Here is a 14,324-nt window from a genome sequence, read left to right on the forward strand (position 1 = left end):
AGTGCTTGTGTAACATGCATGAGACTCTGGGTTCAATCCCCAGCAACTCAAAAAAACACACAAAAACAACAAAAAAGAAACTGCTCAGGAGATCAAGAAAATAGACTAGATGCCTCTACTTTTCCCAGTCTAACTCTCAACCATGTATCCTACCATTGTGGTTGTAACTCTTGTCTCCTGGTTTTCCTTCTACCTCTTTGAGTTTCCTTCCTGTCTTTCTTCAGGGCTCTTTATATCTAACTGGAATTACTCCGATTTCATCTTTGATCAGCTTCACCTCTTCTTGAACAGGAAGCACAACCCCTCCCCCATTCTCACAACCCTCCCCAACCACTCACAATTTTGCATTTCCTGTACAGATTCATGTCAGCCCTACACTGCAAATATTCCATCCCGATATCCCAAATTCAATAAGCCAAATTCATTACAGTCCAACTCAATTCATACCCCCATAAGTCTGATCCTCCCCTTCAAGTCCTTCTCTTAGGCTGTGGCACTATTAGTGCAAGCAAGGAGTGTAAGGCCACCTCTTTTCCCCTTTTAACTCTTCAACTCACATAAGTCCACAGTAACACTGATATGTCTCCTTCCCTTCCCTCCACCTTTACTTGTCACAAGTCAAGTCTCCACTAACGAATCTGTCACCCTCATTTCTCCAACCCATCTTCAACAGAGACTGTGGCCAAGTCAGGAAATCTGTATTTGTTAACTTATCAACTCCAGTATCCAGTTGGTCTCTAAGTCCTATTCACTCAATCTCCTTGACATCTCGAGAACACCCTCTCAAACCCACACCCATGCCAGGGCCATGCTTCAAACATCACCATCCTCTTCTGTAAGAGCTTCCGATGGGCTTTGAAGAGGCAGTACCACCTTTCCCTACTCTATCTTCTTTGGTCTGTCCTTTAGAAAGCTTCTCTCTAAAGAGTACATCTGACCCTACCACTCCTCTGCTTCACAGCTTCCACGGTCCCCCACGGCCTTTAGGAAATGGTCTCTCCTTAACACAGTACTCACACATCCAACTTGTTCCACCTGGGACTATCTCCAAAGCTCAGATCTCGCTGTTTTACTTTGGCCACTCTCTCTTCCACCCACCCATTCCAGGAGACTTGGAGTTTCTCTGCTCTTCTATCCAGTCATGTTTAATTGCCATCACCACCAATAAGGGACTCATCTCAGTTGTTCTGAGCAATACTCCTCCCAAGCCAAAAAGCCAGAAAATGGAACAGAAAGTAGGAGAGAGATTAGCCCATTATGTCAGCTGTAACTCATCAAGATATACTTCCAGTGTTTGGTCTCTCCCATAATCTACTCTTACATGTCTCCTGAAGATAGATTTGCATGCCAGACCACTTCCCCAAAACTAACTTTCTTGGGGCAATGTCAGATTAATACCAGGAAGAGCTCTAAGAGCTCCCGGTGACTGGTGAATCTGTGTGGTCACTGGCTTGATGGCTGATCCTGACAGATGCTACAGCTAACATGGTAGAGTAATTTTGGTACAATAAAATAGGAACGCCAGCAGAGTTTGATACTTTCCAAGGAGACAATGAGCATCATTTCTGTGGATGTAGGACACTATAGACACACCCATCCTCACAGTACAGTCACCATGTGTGCAGTAAACTTAAGCACACATAACTAAAGGATACATGCCCAGGATGACAGCCTCAAGGCATTTGATAGGCAATGATTCACGGGTCATTTCTTTTGCTGTTTCCATTAACCTGTAGGAGAGAGCACAAGAGAGAACCTCAGGCCTTATTTAGTTGTGCAATTAGCCCATCTACCTGTCAATCATCAGCATGCCTGTCTCCACATTTGGCATCATGCAGAAATATAGAGGGAGAAGGGAGACCTTGCTTCATAGGAATACACAAAAGCATATCTGCACTTGGCTAAACTAAAATCCTCAATTTTCCACTCTACTCTCCAAGACATACTTCCTAGAGAGAGCACCAGTGTTCCAAAGCATCCTCCCATTGCGCATAGACCAGGGGAGCCTACAATGGAACCAATAAAGGAGGCCTCATAGTCTTTTGCTTAGTCAAAAGGGCCCAATCCTCAGTCCCACCTCTAACCTGGTCCTGGACACCCCATCCTTCTCTCCCCTATATAAACCAGGATCTCTGAGCACTAGGGCATAAGGTTAAAGGTTGGAAGAGGGAGTTAGCATCTCTCAGGTAGGAGAGAGGTCATCTGGCCCACACATCATGCACCACTTACCCACTAAGCGGTCTCATTTTCCTAATTTCAAAGAACTGGGTCCCCGTATGATTGTATCTGTGTGAGGTATGTAAAGGGAAAATGACAGAAAATTCCAAAAGTCCCAGTCATCTAGCAAAGGAAAACATTCACCATCATGTCTCAAATGGGGTAAGGAACGAGGTGTTTTGCAAAAGTGGCCAGTAATCAGAAGATAGCTCTTCCTCTAACTCCTCACCGTCCTTCCCAAGAATTCTGATTACTTTTTTTTTTCTTTCTTTCTTTCTTTCTTTTTTTTTTTTGCCAGTCGCAGGGGGCCTGAACTCTGGGCCTGAGCACTGTCCCTCAGCTTTTCAGCTCAAGGGGAGCACTCTACCACTTGAGCCACAGCACCACTTCTGGCTTTTTCTGCTTATGTGGTGCTGAGGAATCGAACCCAGGGCTTCACGCATGCAAGGCAAGCACTCTACCACTGAGCCACCTTCCCAGCCCAAGAATTCTGATTTCTAGTTGAGGTCTCCAAAGTACCTTGAACCTTTATGATAGCTTTTGTCAATCTGTTCTGTATTATGGTTAGTTGAATACATGTCTTAATTCATCTACAACTATGAGCTCTTTGAGAGTTGGGACCATCCTTTATTATCTTTAGAATACCTATAAAACCTGGAAGAAGCCACAAGTTGGCATCTATTATTAATAGATAAGAAATAAGTGAATGAATGGATGGATGGAAAGATTAATGAGTAAAAAGATGGATGGACAGATGGAAATGATGGATGGATGGATAGATGGAAGGAAGGATGGATGGATGGATGGATGGGATGGATAGAAAGATAAACAATAGTAAGGTTTTTCAACAGCAGACTCCACAGAAGAAACATCATGTGGAAACATCTTTTCATGGACTGACACTTGACTAATTTGCAAAGATGGCACCACTATGAACATCTTGAATTTGATTGCCCAGTTCTCTGGGACTAGCAGGCATGCACCAGGTGATTCTGAGATTCCCTGATGCCTTGTTTTCTGACATGGGATCTTGATTTTCTGAGCTTAACTAAAAGTAGCTTTGTGCGTTTTGTGCTTTTGTCTCAAACAAAATCCTATAGAAAAAAATGCCTGTTGAGACTGGAGATGTAGCTTAGTAGTAGTGTTTGTCTAGTAGTGGCTCTGGAATTGATCCCAAATATACAAGAAAACCAGAACAAAAGCAACCACAGAAAAGTTCCTGTTGGGAGGGTGCTAGTGAAGCATGAGCTTGTGTGGCCAGAGCTGCTGCAGTCCAGGCCAGGTGCATGAGATTTGCTGCGTCCCACATTTTTTGAGCCTACTACAGGACTCCAAACTCTCACAGCACTGACATGGGCATAGGTAACTTCCATCCCCAGGGCTCAACACTTTAATTCTAGGCACACCCTAGAGATTGTGCTTTCAGGCAATGATTCTTAAACCTGGATGCTACTCAGAATCCTCCACCTCAAATTACTGAATTGAAGGCTCCAGCGTAAGATCCAGGGCATGATACTGACTGTAAGACTATTAACAATACAAGCTGTGAGCCAGATACCAGTGGCTCATGCCTGTATCTACTCAGGAGGCTGACAGCTGAGGATCAAGGTTCAAAGCCAGCCTGGGAAGTCTGTGAGACTCTTCTCTCCAAATCAGTAGAGTCACAAAGAAATTAAACGCATCAGATCAGAAGGCAGAAAAAAGAGCCTATCCTCTGCCTCCCTAAGTAATGACTCCAAAGGCCCGGTGACTGCCAGCAGCACAGTACCCACAGTTTCCCTGTGCTTGCTCAGTGATGTAGGCCAACGACCACTGTAATGGGTCAGAGGAAAGGATGATTAAAAACCAGATCCTTTCAAAGGTGGAAAACTTGGCTATGTTCCTACTGTACTGTCTGTGTGAGCTCTGCAATTGATCTAACCTTGACCACAAACAGTCTGAGGACCCCGGAGAAGGATGGGACCAATCTGGCTAGCCCCAACTCAGCCTGAACCCCACAGTTTCTCAGCAAGTTCACCAGGCTGGGTTGGGGAGAGCCAAAGACAATAGCAGGTGGGTCTCTTCAGCTCATGAGAGGTCAGGGGCCAAGTCCAACAGGTGAGCAGGAAGTAGAAGAACAGTAAAAAAGAAGAGGGAGAGTGAAAAAAGATATTCAGTAGAAAAGAGTTAAGGAACAAGGATGTTCAAGAGGAAGGAAGTGGAAGAGAAAACCAGAGGAAGAGGACACTGCTGGGAGAACACAGGAGGTCAGAGGGGAGGAAAAGAAGCCAGAGGCACTAAAGGCAGACCACCTGCCTCACTTCCCCCTTTCTGCCCTCGCCTTCACGCTGTTTGAGGGGAGAAAGGCCTGGTAGATGCAATGACATCCTTCATTATTGCTGTTTCCAGGCTCTCACCCAAGAATCTCTCTCCATGCCTGGCCTCACCAACCTTAGAGAATGTTGGATGCTTGGCTGGGGACAGACAGACATGCCATTAAGCTTGCAATCAGCATGCCTACCCCTCCCAGGTCTGCTCAGATCCTGGCTGGAAGGATACTGTAGAGTCTTCATGTAATTCTGGATTGCCTGGAGCCAATCTGGGATGGTCATTGATAGTCTGTAGTTTGGAACCTGGGGTATGGAAGGCTGTGAAGAAATAGAGAGATCTTTTTTTTTATCAAGGAGGTACTCTGGGCACAGCACTGAAACCACCAGGGGTGCCTGCTTCACCGGATCTTCTCAGAACGGTTGGTTCTTCATCAAAGCTCCCGGTCTGAACTCCCACCAGACACCCGGTATTTGGGGAGAGGTTTCTTGTGGTTCTTTAGGTATTGCCTCCCTCATGGGAGTTGAAATGCTTCTTTAGTCCTAGAACCAAGTCCTATAGATCTTGGCCTAGAATGGACAGAGAGGTAGTGTATACCTTGAATTCTGCTATTTTTATTGCATGACATATTTTGGTGCATGGTTAACAATGTGCAACCTTCCATTGTATGTGCTCTGCTCTAGGCATCATTTGCACAGGATACAAGGCCAATGATGCCCTGGAAACGTTGCATCATGGAGCTTTGGGGCACCATGTCTTCCCGCAGTGGCCACTGGGTCCCTTCCCTAAATGGATTAGAAATGATTCCTCTTCTTTCCTTGGCTCTCTGCAGCTCTTCAGACTCAGGAGGTAAGGCTCTTACTCTTTTACCCCTCAGCGCAGCCAGGTCAACTTTAATTTCTACTCTGCCTCTTGGTCCACACTAAGCCAAACCACTCCATGATTTGATTTCCCTTTGTTGTGTGTATACTTGAGCTTTTCTGTTCTGCATGTGCTTATTCCTCCCTTATGTTTCTCAGTCTCCCGATCTCGTGTCTGTGAGATGAGTCACTGGTGACAGAGTAGCTTAGCGTCTGTGGAGCTAGGAGGGAGATTCCTCCAAGCATTATTAGCCTCTTAGGGAACAGCAGAAAGAGCTCAAAGGAAGATTAGCCCTTTCCTTGGGGAAAACAGGGCCAGGGAGCCCCCGTCCCCAGGATCAGTCATTCGAGATAGGAAGGGAAGCTGGTGAGATTTGGGGGCCAGCCCTGGACAGCTTGGTGGGCAGCAAAAAACAGACGCTGCCTCAGTATGTTCCTGGCTCTCTCACTGGCTCTCCAGGCACAAACCTTTCGAGTAAGCGGAGGGCAAGCTGCCCCGGGCACGGGCAAAGGCTTTTCATACCTATACCCCTCAGGCTGTTCTTTGACCTGCTTTCCTCTCAGTGCCTCTAGCCCACCACGGCTTTGAGACGTCTCAATTCACAGCAGCTACCAGTGAAAGAGAAACTAGTCACACTTTCTACGTCAAGGCATGTGTGTGTGTGTGTGTGTGTACGCTCGCGCGACCGTGAATGTGGCTGTGTGGGTGACACACAGGCACAACTGTTCTGCAAGCCATGCTTTCTTTATAACACCTCAACACAAATAAATCACATTTCTGGCTGGGAGAGTCATGGGAGCAAATGTTCACACTGGAACATTCTTCTCACCAAAATGACTTTACACCACACACACACACACACACACACACACACATACACACACACACAATGTGTCTTTGTATTTCTACCCTCAAAATGTAATAATTATCAAGCTTATCTTGATATTGCAGTAATATCCACAGACGGGTCTACCTATACCTGGAATTCTGTGTAAGAAGGTGTCAGAAATTTCACAGACAGAAGAGAAGACAGATGGGAACAAATACCTTACCACTATCCCTCTATAGGCAGGTTCAGGAGGACAAGAAGCGTGAGTACAGGAAAGAAAGGAGGAAGAAATTTCAGCTTATTAAGCTATGTATGGTGCTACACAGAAAAGTGCTTGAATCTACTTAAGAAAAAACTTGGTAAGTGTGGGGAAATTTGAAGGGCGCATAGCTTGCCCTGCATAGCCTATAACTAGGTTATTGGCTGCTGAGGGTCCAACCACCGCATTATTTCAACTCCCCTCAAGGTCATAGGGTCTACAGGACGGATAGTGGGGAGGGGAGGAGAGTCAGGCAGCTGCTGGTTCTCAGAATAGCAACCCAATGGCGCCCAAGGGCTTTATAAAACAGCTGCACAGTTACCTCAGCCTGGCTGTGAGCAGAGCAATGGAAATGTGGCCACATTTGCTCCCAGCTGGGAGGCCAAATGTATACATTCCCCACTCGTGGCTGCAGTAAGGAGAGGAGCAAAGGATGATGTCATCGGCTACAACTCGCCCTGGCTGGGCTCAGATGAGGGAGCTTTTGACTAATGCCTTAGGCTGCCAGTGTTCCTACTGGTGGGCTTCTTGGAGCATTATGAGGAGACACACAGAGACAGGTTCTAATCCCTGCTCTGTCTTCTACCTCAGTGAAGCTACATAACCCTTCTAGGCCTCTATTTTCTTCCTGATAAAATAGGAATAACACCATCTACTTCAGGTCTCCCAGCTGTGAAAAATCCAAGACTGCTGTATTAAAGCAGGCAGAGTAGAGCCTGGCACACAGGAGATCAGTAGGTGCAGGTTGTGTTGTTACTCCTTGCCAACTGTGTCAGAGGTCTAAGACCAGGAAGGCCCCAATGGCTTCCATTCCCTTTCCAAGAACTGGAAATCAGACTCAGCAAGGGTCCTGAGCTCCTGGACACTTAACTCCAGAGCTTCACATGCTAATGGAATTTAGAACATCAACTTCCCCCTGGGGACATGTGGTGATGGTGAATTAATATCCTTAATTTCTGAAGAATTCATACAAAGAAAAGTCTTGAGGCCTCCATGTCTCTCCAAAGGTAGGAACAATCCAAGTTGTTTCGTCTATGGATGGATAAAACAAATAAACAAAATGTGATATACACACATCATGGAATATTAGCCTTAAAAAGGCTAACCTGTGGATGCATCATAACCATATTTTGCTAAGTGAAATACACCTATCATAAAAGGGCATATAATGTACAATTCCTGTTAAATGAGACTCCTAAAGTAGTCCGTTTCATAGAGACAGAAAGTTGCAAGGACAGTTGCAAGAACAGTTGCCAAGGGGACCAGGCAGAGAGTAGCTTATGGAGTTAGTGCTTAATTTGAACAAGTGTCAGGGAAGGAAAGGTCCTAGAGTGGTATAACAAGCACAGAAATGTGAATGTCCTCAGGTCATAGAATTCAATCACTGTGGCAAAACACCTGAGATAACAACTTATAAAGAGAAAAGGTTGGATCATAGCTTCAGAGATTTCAGCCAATGGTCACTTGATCCTATTGCCTTTGGACCTCTAGTTGGCAAACAGCCAGAGTGTGTAGTAGGTGAGACTCATTCACCTGATGGTGGCCAGGAAGCAAAGGGGGAGACAGGAAGGACTCAATGTTCCCAATACCCACTTCAAGGACACAGTTCAATGACCTAACATCTTTTTCTTGGCTCCATCTCTGAAAAATTACACCACCTCCCAACAGGCTGGGGACAAAGCCTTCCACACACATAGGCCTGGGACAAGGGGGAGGAGTGGGGGGGGAGGGGGGAAGATATTGAAGAACTGAACTAGAGCAACTATACAACTTCAACTGGTTCAAACAATAAATTTAGTGTTTCGTGTGTTTTACTGCAACAAAGGAAGCAGCCACAAAATGACAATGAGTGACAGAATAAATGCAAAGAGTGAATACATATTTGAAAAAAAAGGTTCAAATCAAAAATTTAACGCAAACAAAAGCTACTGTAAAATAGCATTTCCCACTTTTTCAGCTGGTAAGGACATCCTGAAATGCAGATAACCCAGTGCTGGCAAGATGCTTTCCTACAGTACTGAAGGGAACATAAATTGGTCTAGCCTTTTTAGGAAAAGCCTAGGATTACTCTTTTTCTTCTTCCCCATTGAATATCTCTCCTCAGGCTAGTTCCCTTTGGATTTTACCAGTTACAACCTGAAAGCCAACTTTGATTTTCTATGATCTTCCCTCTCAATGCTATCACCTTCTGCTACCTTCATCCCGCCTTGCCAATACTCTAGCTGACTGAGGTAGAATCCAGAAGGAACTATGGGCCTATGACCAGAGGGAGGGGCCCAGCGAGGCTTACTGGGGAGGAAAAGAAGAGGGAGGTGAGTGGGCAAAAAATGGTAGTTCAAGAGGAACAAGAATAACACAAAGCTAGAGGTTATAGCTCGAGTAGCGGTAGAGGGTTTGCCTATACAGCACAAGACCTTTTGTCCAACCCCCAGTGCTACTTAAAAGAGAAAAAGATACCAGGCACCGGTCACTCACACCTATAATCCTACCTACACAAGGAGGCTGAGATCCAAGGATCATGGTTCAAAGCCAGCCCAGGCAGGAAAAAAATTTGTGAGACTCTTATCTCCGATTAACCACCAGAAAACCGGAAGTGGCAGTGTAGCTCAAAATGGTAGAGCACTAGCCGTGAGCAAAAAAAAACTCAAGGACAGCACCCAGGCCCTGAGTTCAAACCCCATGACTGACAAAAAAGAAAAGAAAAAATAAATAAAAAACTTAACTAAATAAAAGACAAATCACAGGCAAGACTGTTGCGGCCAGTCTCTCTTCCACCCTACTCTTGCCAACCATGAATGGGCTGTCAGAAGAAAGCAAGAGGGAAGGATGTGAGGAAGCACAGGTGTGTAACATGCGGGAGGGAAGGGGAGGGCAGGCAAGGAGCCAGGGAGGCAGCAAGAGGCCCAGAAACTAGCAATCTGTGACAGGAACCAGGAGAAAGCAAAGTGCTTTGTTATCTCTGCTCTGAAAAATACACAGCACAGGCTCCAAACAAAGAACCCACCCCACAACATGGGAGAAGCACAGAGCAGCACCCATGAACCTGATACGGGCTCCGGGCACCCAAATCAGGGCCCTGGTATAGAGGTCCTCTCACCAACTCAGGCTGAACAGGATAGACAAGACCATTCCAGGCCTGGACAGAGGGAGGGAAGGAGCTGCCCATGTGAACTTGCAGAGGGCAGGCTCCGTGTGGAGCCCTGCCTGCAGCAAAGTCTTGTCCCCCTCACTCACACATTTGCACCCAGGCATAGTGAAGAACTTTACGTGTGAATGTTTCCCAATTTGGAAGAAATGTGAGAGTGAGACCCAATAAAACACCTCGAGTCTGCAAGAAACCAATGGATATTTCCTCCGGAATCTATCATGGGTGTGTGTGTGTGTGTGTGTGTGTGTGTGTGTGTGTGTGTGTGTGTGTGTGTGTGTGTGTGTGTGTGTGTGTGTGTGTGTGTGTGTGTGTGTGTGTGTGTGTGTGTGTGTGTGTGTGTCCCTCCCTGCACCTTTTTTTCCAAGGTTACTTGATCCTGTTGCCTTCTGAACCTCCTGTTGCCTTCTGAACCTCTAGGTGGCACATAGCAAAAGTGTGTGGTAGACAAGGACTCATGGGAGAGGCTCACTTCAGGAGGCAAAGAGAGACAGGAAGGAGTCAACATCCCAATACTCCAAGGACACACCCTGATAACCCAAACCTCTTCCTCTAGGCCCCATCTCTGAAAGGTTCCATCACCTCTCAATAAGCTAGGGACTGAGTCTTCAACATATGGGCCATTGGGGGACATTAAAGATCCTAAGTAGAGCAACTGCACAACTCCAGTTCATTCAAACAGTAAATTCCGTGTCACATATGTTTTACCACAACAAAGGAAAAGGTCACAAAAGGATGATTCACCACAGAATGGTGAATAAATAATTGAAACAATGTTCAAAGTAATAATGCAAATGAAAGCTTCTGTAAAATATAATTTCCCACCTTTCCAGCTAGCAAGGACATTCTGAGATGCAGATACCACTGCTGGCAAGAACGCTTTCCTACAGGATGAAGGGAACATAAATTGGTGTGACCTTCTTAGGTCTTCTCTTCTGTACAAATTTCTCAGCAAGAGTTGATTTGGTGGAAGGTGAAGACTTGGCTTCTGATGAAAGTCTGCCAAGCTGAACATAGGAACAGCTCTTGCGTCTGAGAGATGGAGGCTCTAGACACAGGAACTTCTAGAATCATTTCCATGTCTGGGCCTGGGTTGAAGCCAACGTTTGGGGAAAGTGAGGGCCAAGGAGAAGCCGTGATGGTATTAGAGGTAGAGAGCCGATGACTAAGATGCAATATAAAAGAAGGAAATATTTAAGTTTTTATTCAGATTCAAAAGTCCAACTGCTAACCTTTGGGTGGGAGAAATCCTGGCTGAGTAGCAGTTGTCATGTGACCCCTGGGTTACTATGAAAGTACAGTATGATAATACAGTACTGTATTAGAGAACAAATAATGTTTTGTTTTCAGGCAGAGTCTTATATCCCAAGCTAGACTTGAACTCATGCTCCTCCTGTCTCCACCTCCCAAGTGCCAGGATTACAGGCAGGCAGCCACTCTACTAGGCTAGGAATTTTCTTGTTTAAGAACAGAATTCATGCCGGGCGCTGGTGGCTCACGCCTGTAATCCTAGCTACGCAAGAGGCTGAGATCTGAGGATCGCAGTTCAAAGCCAGCCCGGGCAGATAAGACCGTGAGACTCCTATCTCCAATAAACCACCAGAAAACCGGAAGTGGCGCTGTAGCTCAAATGGTAGAGCGTTCGCCTTGAGCTGAAGAGCTGAGGGACAGCGCCCAGGCCCAGTTTAAGCCCCACGACCGACAAAAAAAAAAAAAAAAAAAGAACAGAATTCAGCTATAACACTGAACAAATCAGGTGCAGGTCTCAGAAGCAGAAGTTCTATGTTCTAAACTACTCAGACTAGCAACTATCCTAGGAAGTGGCCAAGGAAGGAGTGTCCATTGGTCTGGGAACTGTGACACATAGGAAAGGGTGAAAGGTGATACTGGTGGACAAAGAAGACCAAAGGAAGATGTAGAATGACAGAGCGTCACGGTTCTGGGGGCTCATGATTTAGTAGATTGCTAGACAGATCAGCATTAGAGATCCAGAGACTCACAAATCGAATGTTATGGGATTTTAGAATTAGAAAGAACATTGGCTAAAACCTGGACCACTCTGATCTCACAGATAAGAAATGCAAAGCTAGAGATCTGAAATGAATGACCTGACTGCAAAGCTAGATGTAGCACAGCCAGGACTAGAATTTACTACCTTGATTTCTATCATCAGAACAACATCTCATAGTATTCAAGATCATTGTAAGCAGCAAAGAAAGGTGATATGCTGTGTTCTGATTCAAAGAGCAACACCAGGATCAATGGTAAAATGTAATTGTGGGCATGTGTGTGTGTGTGTGTGTGTGTGTGTGTGTGTGTGCATGCGCGCACACGCGCGCACGTGTGTGTGGTAGGTTTCTAGTCTACAAAAAATGCTTCTAAAAGCAGAGCTGTGACTCAAGTGGTAGCACATCAGCCTTGAGAAAAAGAGCTAAGCATGAGGCTCTAAGTTCAACCCCCACTATCTCTATACACACACATACAAAGTAAAAAGCTTCTCCACAATCAAATCTGGCTAGGCCTGGAATTGCCTGGGATGGTGAGCCTCTCACTGCCTGGCAGTCTTCAGGAAAAAGAGATTCAATACTAAGATTCCATAGTTCCCGTGTGGATAAAGGCTTCCACATACAAGGTTGGAAGAAGGCTGAAGACACCATTAGAGGCAGGAAGGGGGCTGAGGATGTGAGTCAGAGAGGCAACACGGGTCAGTTGCCACACTATCCCCTATCCCCAGTGGCCATCTCTTCCACATTTAAGGGCTTGGGCTGCTCATGTGAAAGTAAAGAAAAATTCTGAATTCACCACTGCAAACCAGAAACAGCGCTGTTTGTGTTCAAGGAGAACTGAGCAAGTGGTAATTGCAGATGGCATTCAAGCAGACAAGCTTCTAGTTGGGCATAATGAAGACTTCCTTGACCAGCAGAGTAATAAAACACTGACTGATACAGCAGGAAGTTACTGTTTCTGTCACATCCCCAAGGGCACACGCAGCCTCTTGGCTGGCAGGCTCAGAGGCTCAGCTGTCACCAGGCTGGGGACTTTACCAGATGGCCTTCTAGGTCTCGGGTTGGTTATTCCTAGACCTGTCCAGGAATTTCGGCCACACCAGTGTCCAAGAGACGCTACAGTTAGGCGCCCAGGCTCTTCAGCATCTCTCCCCAGCATACATTTTGAATTTTTCTAGAAGGCAGCTATCCCCCCCCCTCCTTCTGTAATAATATTCTTGATTCCAAGCCCAATCGCCTCACTGGCTTCTCTCCAAGGTAAAAAGAGAACTTCATTCCTGAAGTCTCTCTTCTTTTATCCAGAAAGACTAATTCATCGAGTGTATTGGAAAGTCCCTTCTAAGACACAGCCAAAACTCTTCCTCCCCCCCTCCCATTCTGATCCCAGATAAGCTAAGAAGAGCCAGATCTCTGTTTATGCAAGTTTCAGAGGTGAAAGTCACTGTCATGAAAGAGAAGAAAAAAAATTGGCAGAAAGTCTAGAAATGAGTCAACTGACTGGTTGACTGCAAATTCATTCACAACTTAATCATTTGCTACGAGAAGGGGGGCTGGGAGAGGAGCGAGACACTTCCAAGAGACAAGCACAGCGGATCCTCAGGGACGTCTGCGCTCTCAGCAGGGCTGGTGTGGCGGGCGGGTTCGCAGGATATACAAGGCCTTCAGGAAAGGAGTGAGCTTCGTGGAGACACCTTGGCCCAACCCAACCTCTCAGTTCCAGGACAGCTTCCAAGACAAGGCGCTGACAATGAAGGCAAGAGCTGGCGGGAGGACCTGGAGTTCCTAGCGGGACTCTCCCCACTCCCCCACCCCACCCCCCGACACGGAGATCTCTTTCCACCGCCCATCCCACCCTCTCCGGCGGCGGCCACTGACCTTTGCCAAGAAGGCGGCGTTCCTGATGGCGCCCACCATCTCTCCCCCCTTGGGGTGCACCTTGGCCACGTGCATCCACATGCGCTCCCAGGTGTGGCTGTCGATGGGGAAGCCGCTCTTGTTAACGTGAAACAGCACCCCACCGTCTTTGTCCTCCTCCTCGGAACCCCCGCTGGTGGCCAGGCTCACGGGCCGCGCGTGGCTGCTCCGGGATCGGGTGCCTTTGGCGTTTTTGGGGTGGGGGCAGCGCTGAGTGTCGGCCGCGGAGCCGGTCATGGCGCGCGGCGGCAGCGGCGGCAGCGGGGGGCGCGCGCGCGCGGGCGCGGGCGCGGGCGCGGCGGGGGGGTCAGCGCCCCGCGAGGCCGGCCTTCTCCATGCCTCGCGCGGCGGCGGCAGGACGCACGGAGGGGAAGCGGCGCAGGGGCTCGGCGGGGGCGGCCGGGCTTCCCGCTTACCGGCGGTGCCTGAAATCAGCGGAGACAGCAGACACCCGGGCTAAGTGGCCATGGGGGAGGGAGGGAGCGCGGGGAGAGGGCTGGGGAAGGGGAGTCCTCCAGGTCACACCCCCTTCTCGGTTTCCCCTCGCAATCGGCCAGATCCCCTCCCTCCCCACCTCACCCCCCCCCCCCCCCCCACACACCACCACCACCACCGAAGGATGGGATCCGAGCTTCCAGCCTGGCCGATTACCTAGAAAGGTGGATGAAAATTGACCACAACTTTTCATACACATCTAGAGGCCGAGGGGGGTGAGGAGGGATGCGAGGATGGTTAAGGGGAAGAGGAAGGGGGGTGCGCAAGGGGGTTGGCGGGGAGGAGGGACGG

General features: G+C 47.5%; 1 protein-coding gene across 1 annotated transcript in view; it reads right to left on the reverse strand.

Moving 5' to 3' along the window:
* Vash2 (vasohibin 2) overlaps positions 1-13,775 on the reverse strand; it is a 31,971-nt gene extending 18,196 nt beyond the window's left edge. The window contains exons 1-4 of the mRNA XM_042681679.1: positions 13,500-13,775; positions 4,756-4,844; positions 2,230-2,286; positions 1,656-1,730 (exon numbers count right to left, since the gene is read on the reverse strand). Coding sequence (XP_042537613.1) covers positions 1,656-1,730; positions 2,230-2,286; positions 4,756-4,844; positions 13,500-13,775 — 497 coding nt within the window. The remainder of the gene's footprint in view (positions 1-1,655; positions 1,731-2,229; positions 2,287-4,755; positions 4,845-13,499) is intronic.
* Between the last annotated feature and the right edge of the window lie 549 nt (positions 13,776-14,324).

This window comes from Dipodomys spectabilis, unplaced genomic scaffold (genome assembly GCF_019054845.1).
Source record: "Dipodomys spectabilis isolate Male_0828 unplaced genomic scaffold, ASM1905484v1 ptg000069l, whole genome shotgun sequence".
Classification (NCBI taxonomy): domain Eukaryota; kingdom Metazoa; phylum Chordata; class Mammalia; order Rodentia; family Heteromyidae; genus Dipodomys; species Dipodomys spectabilis.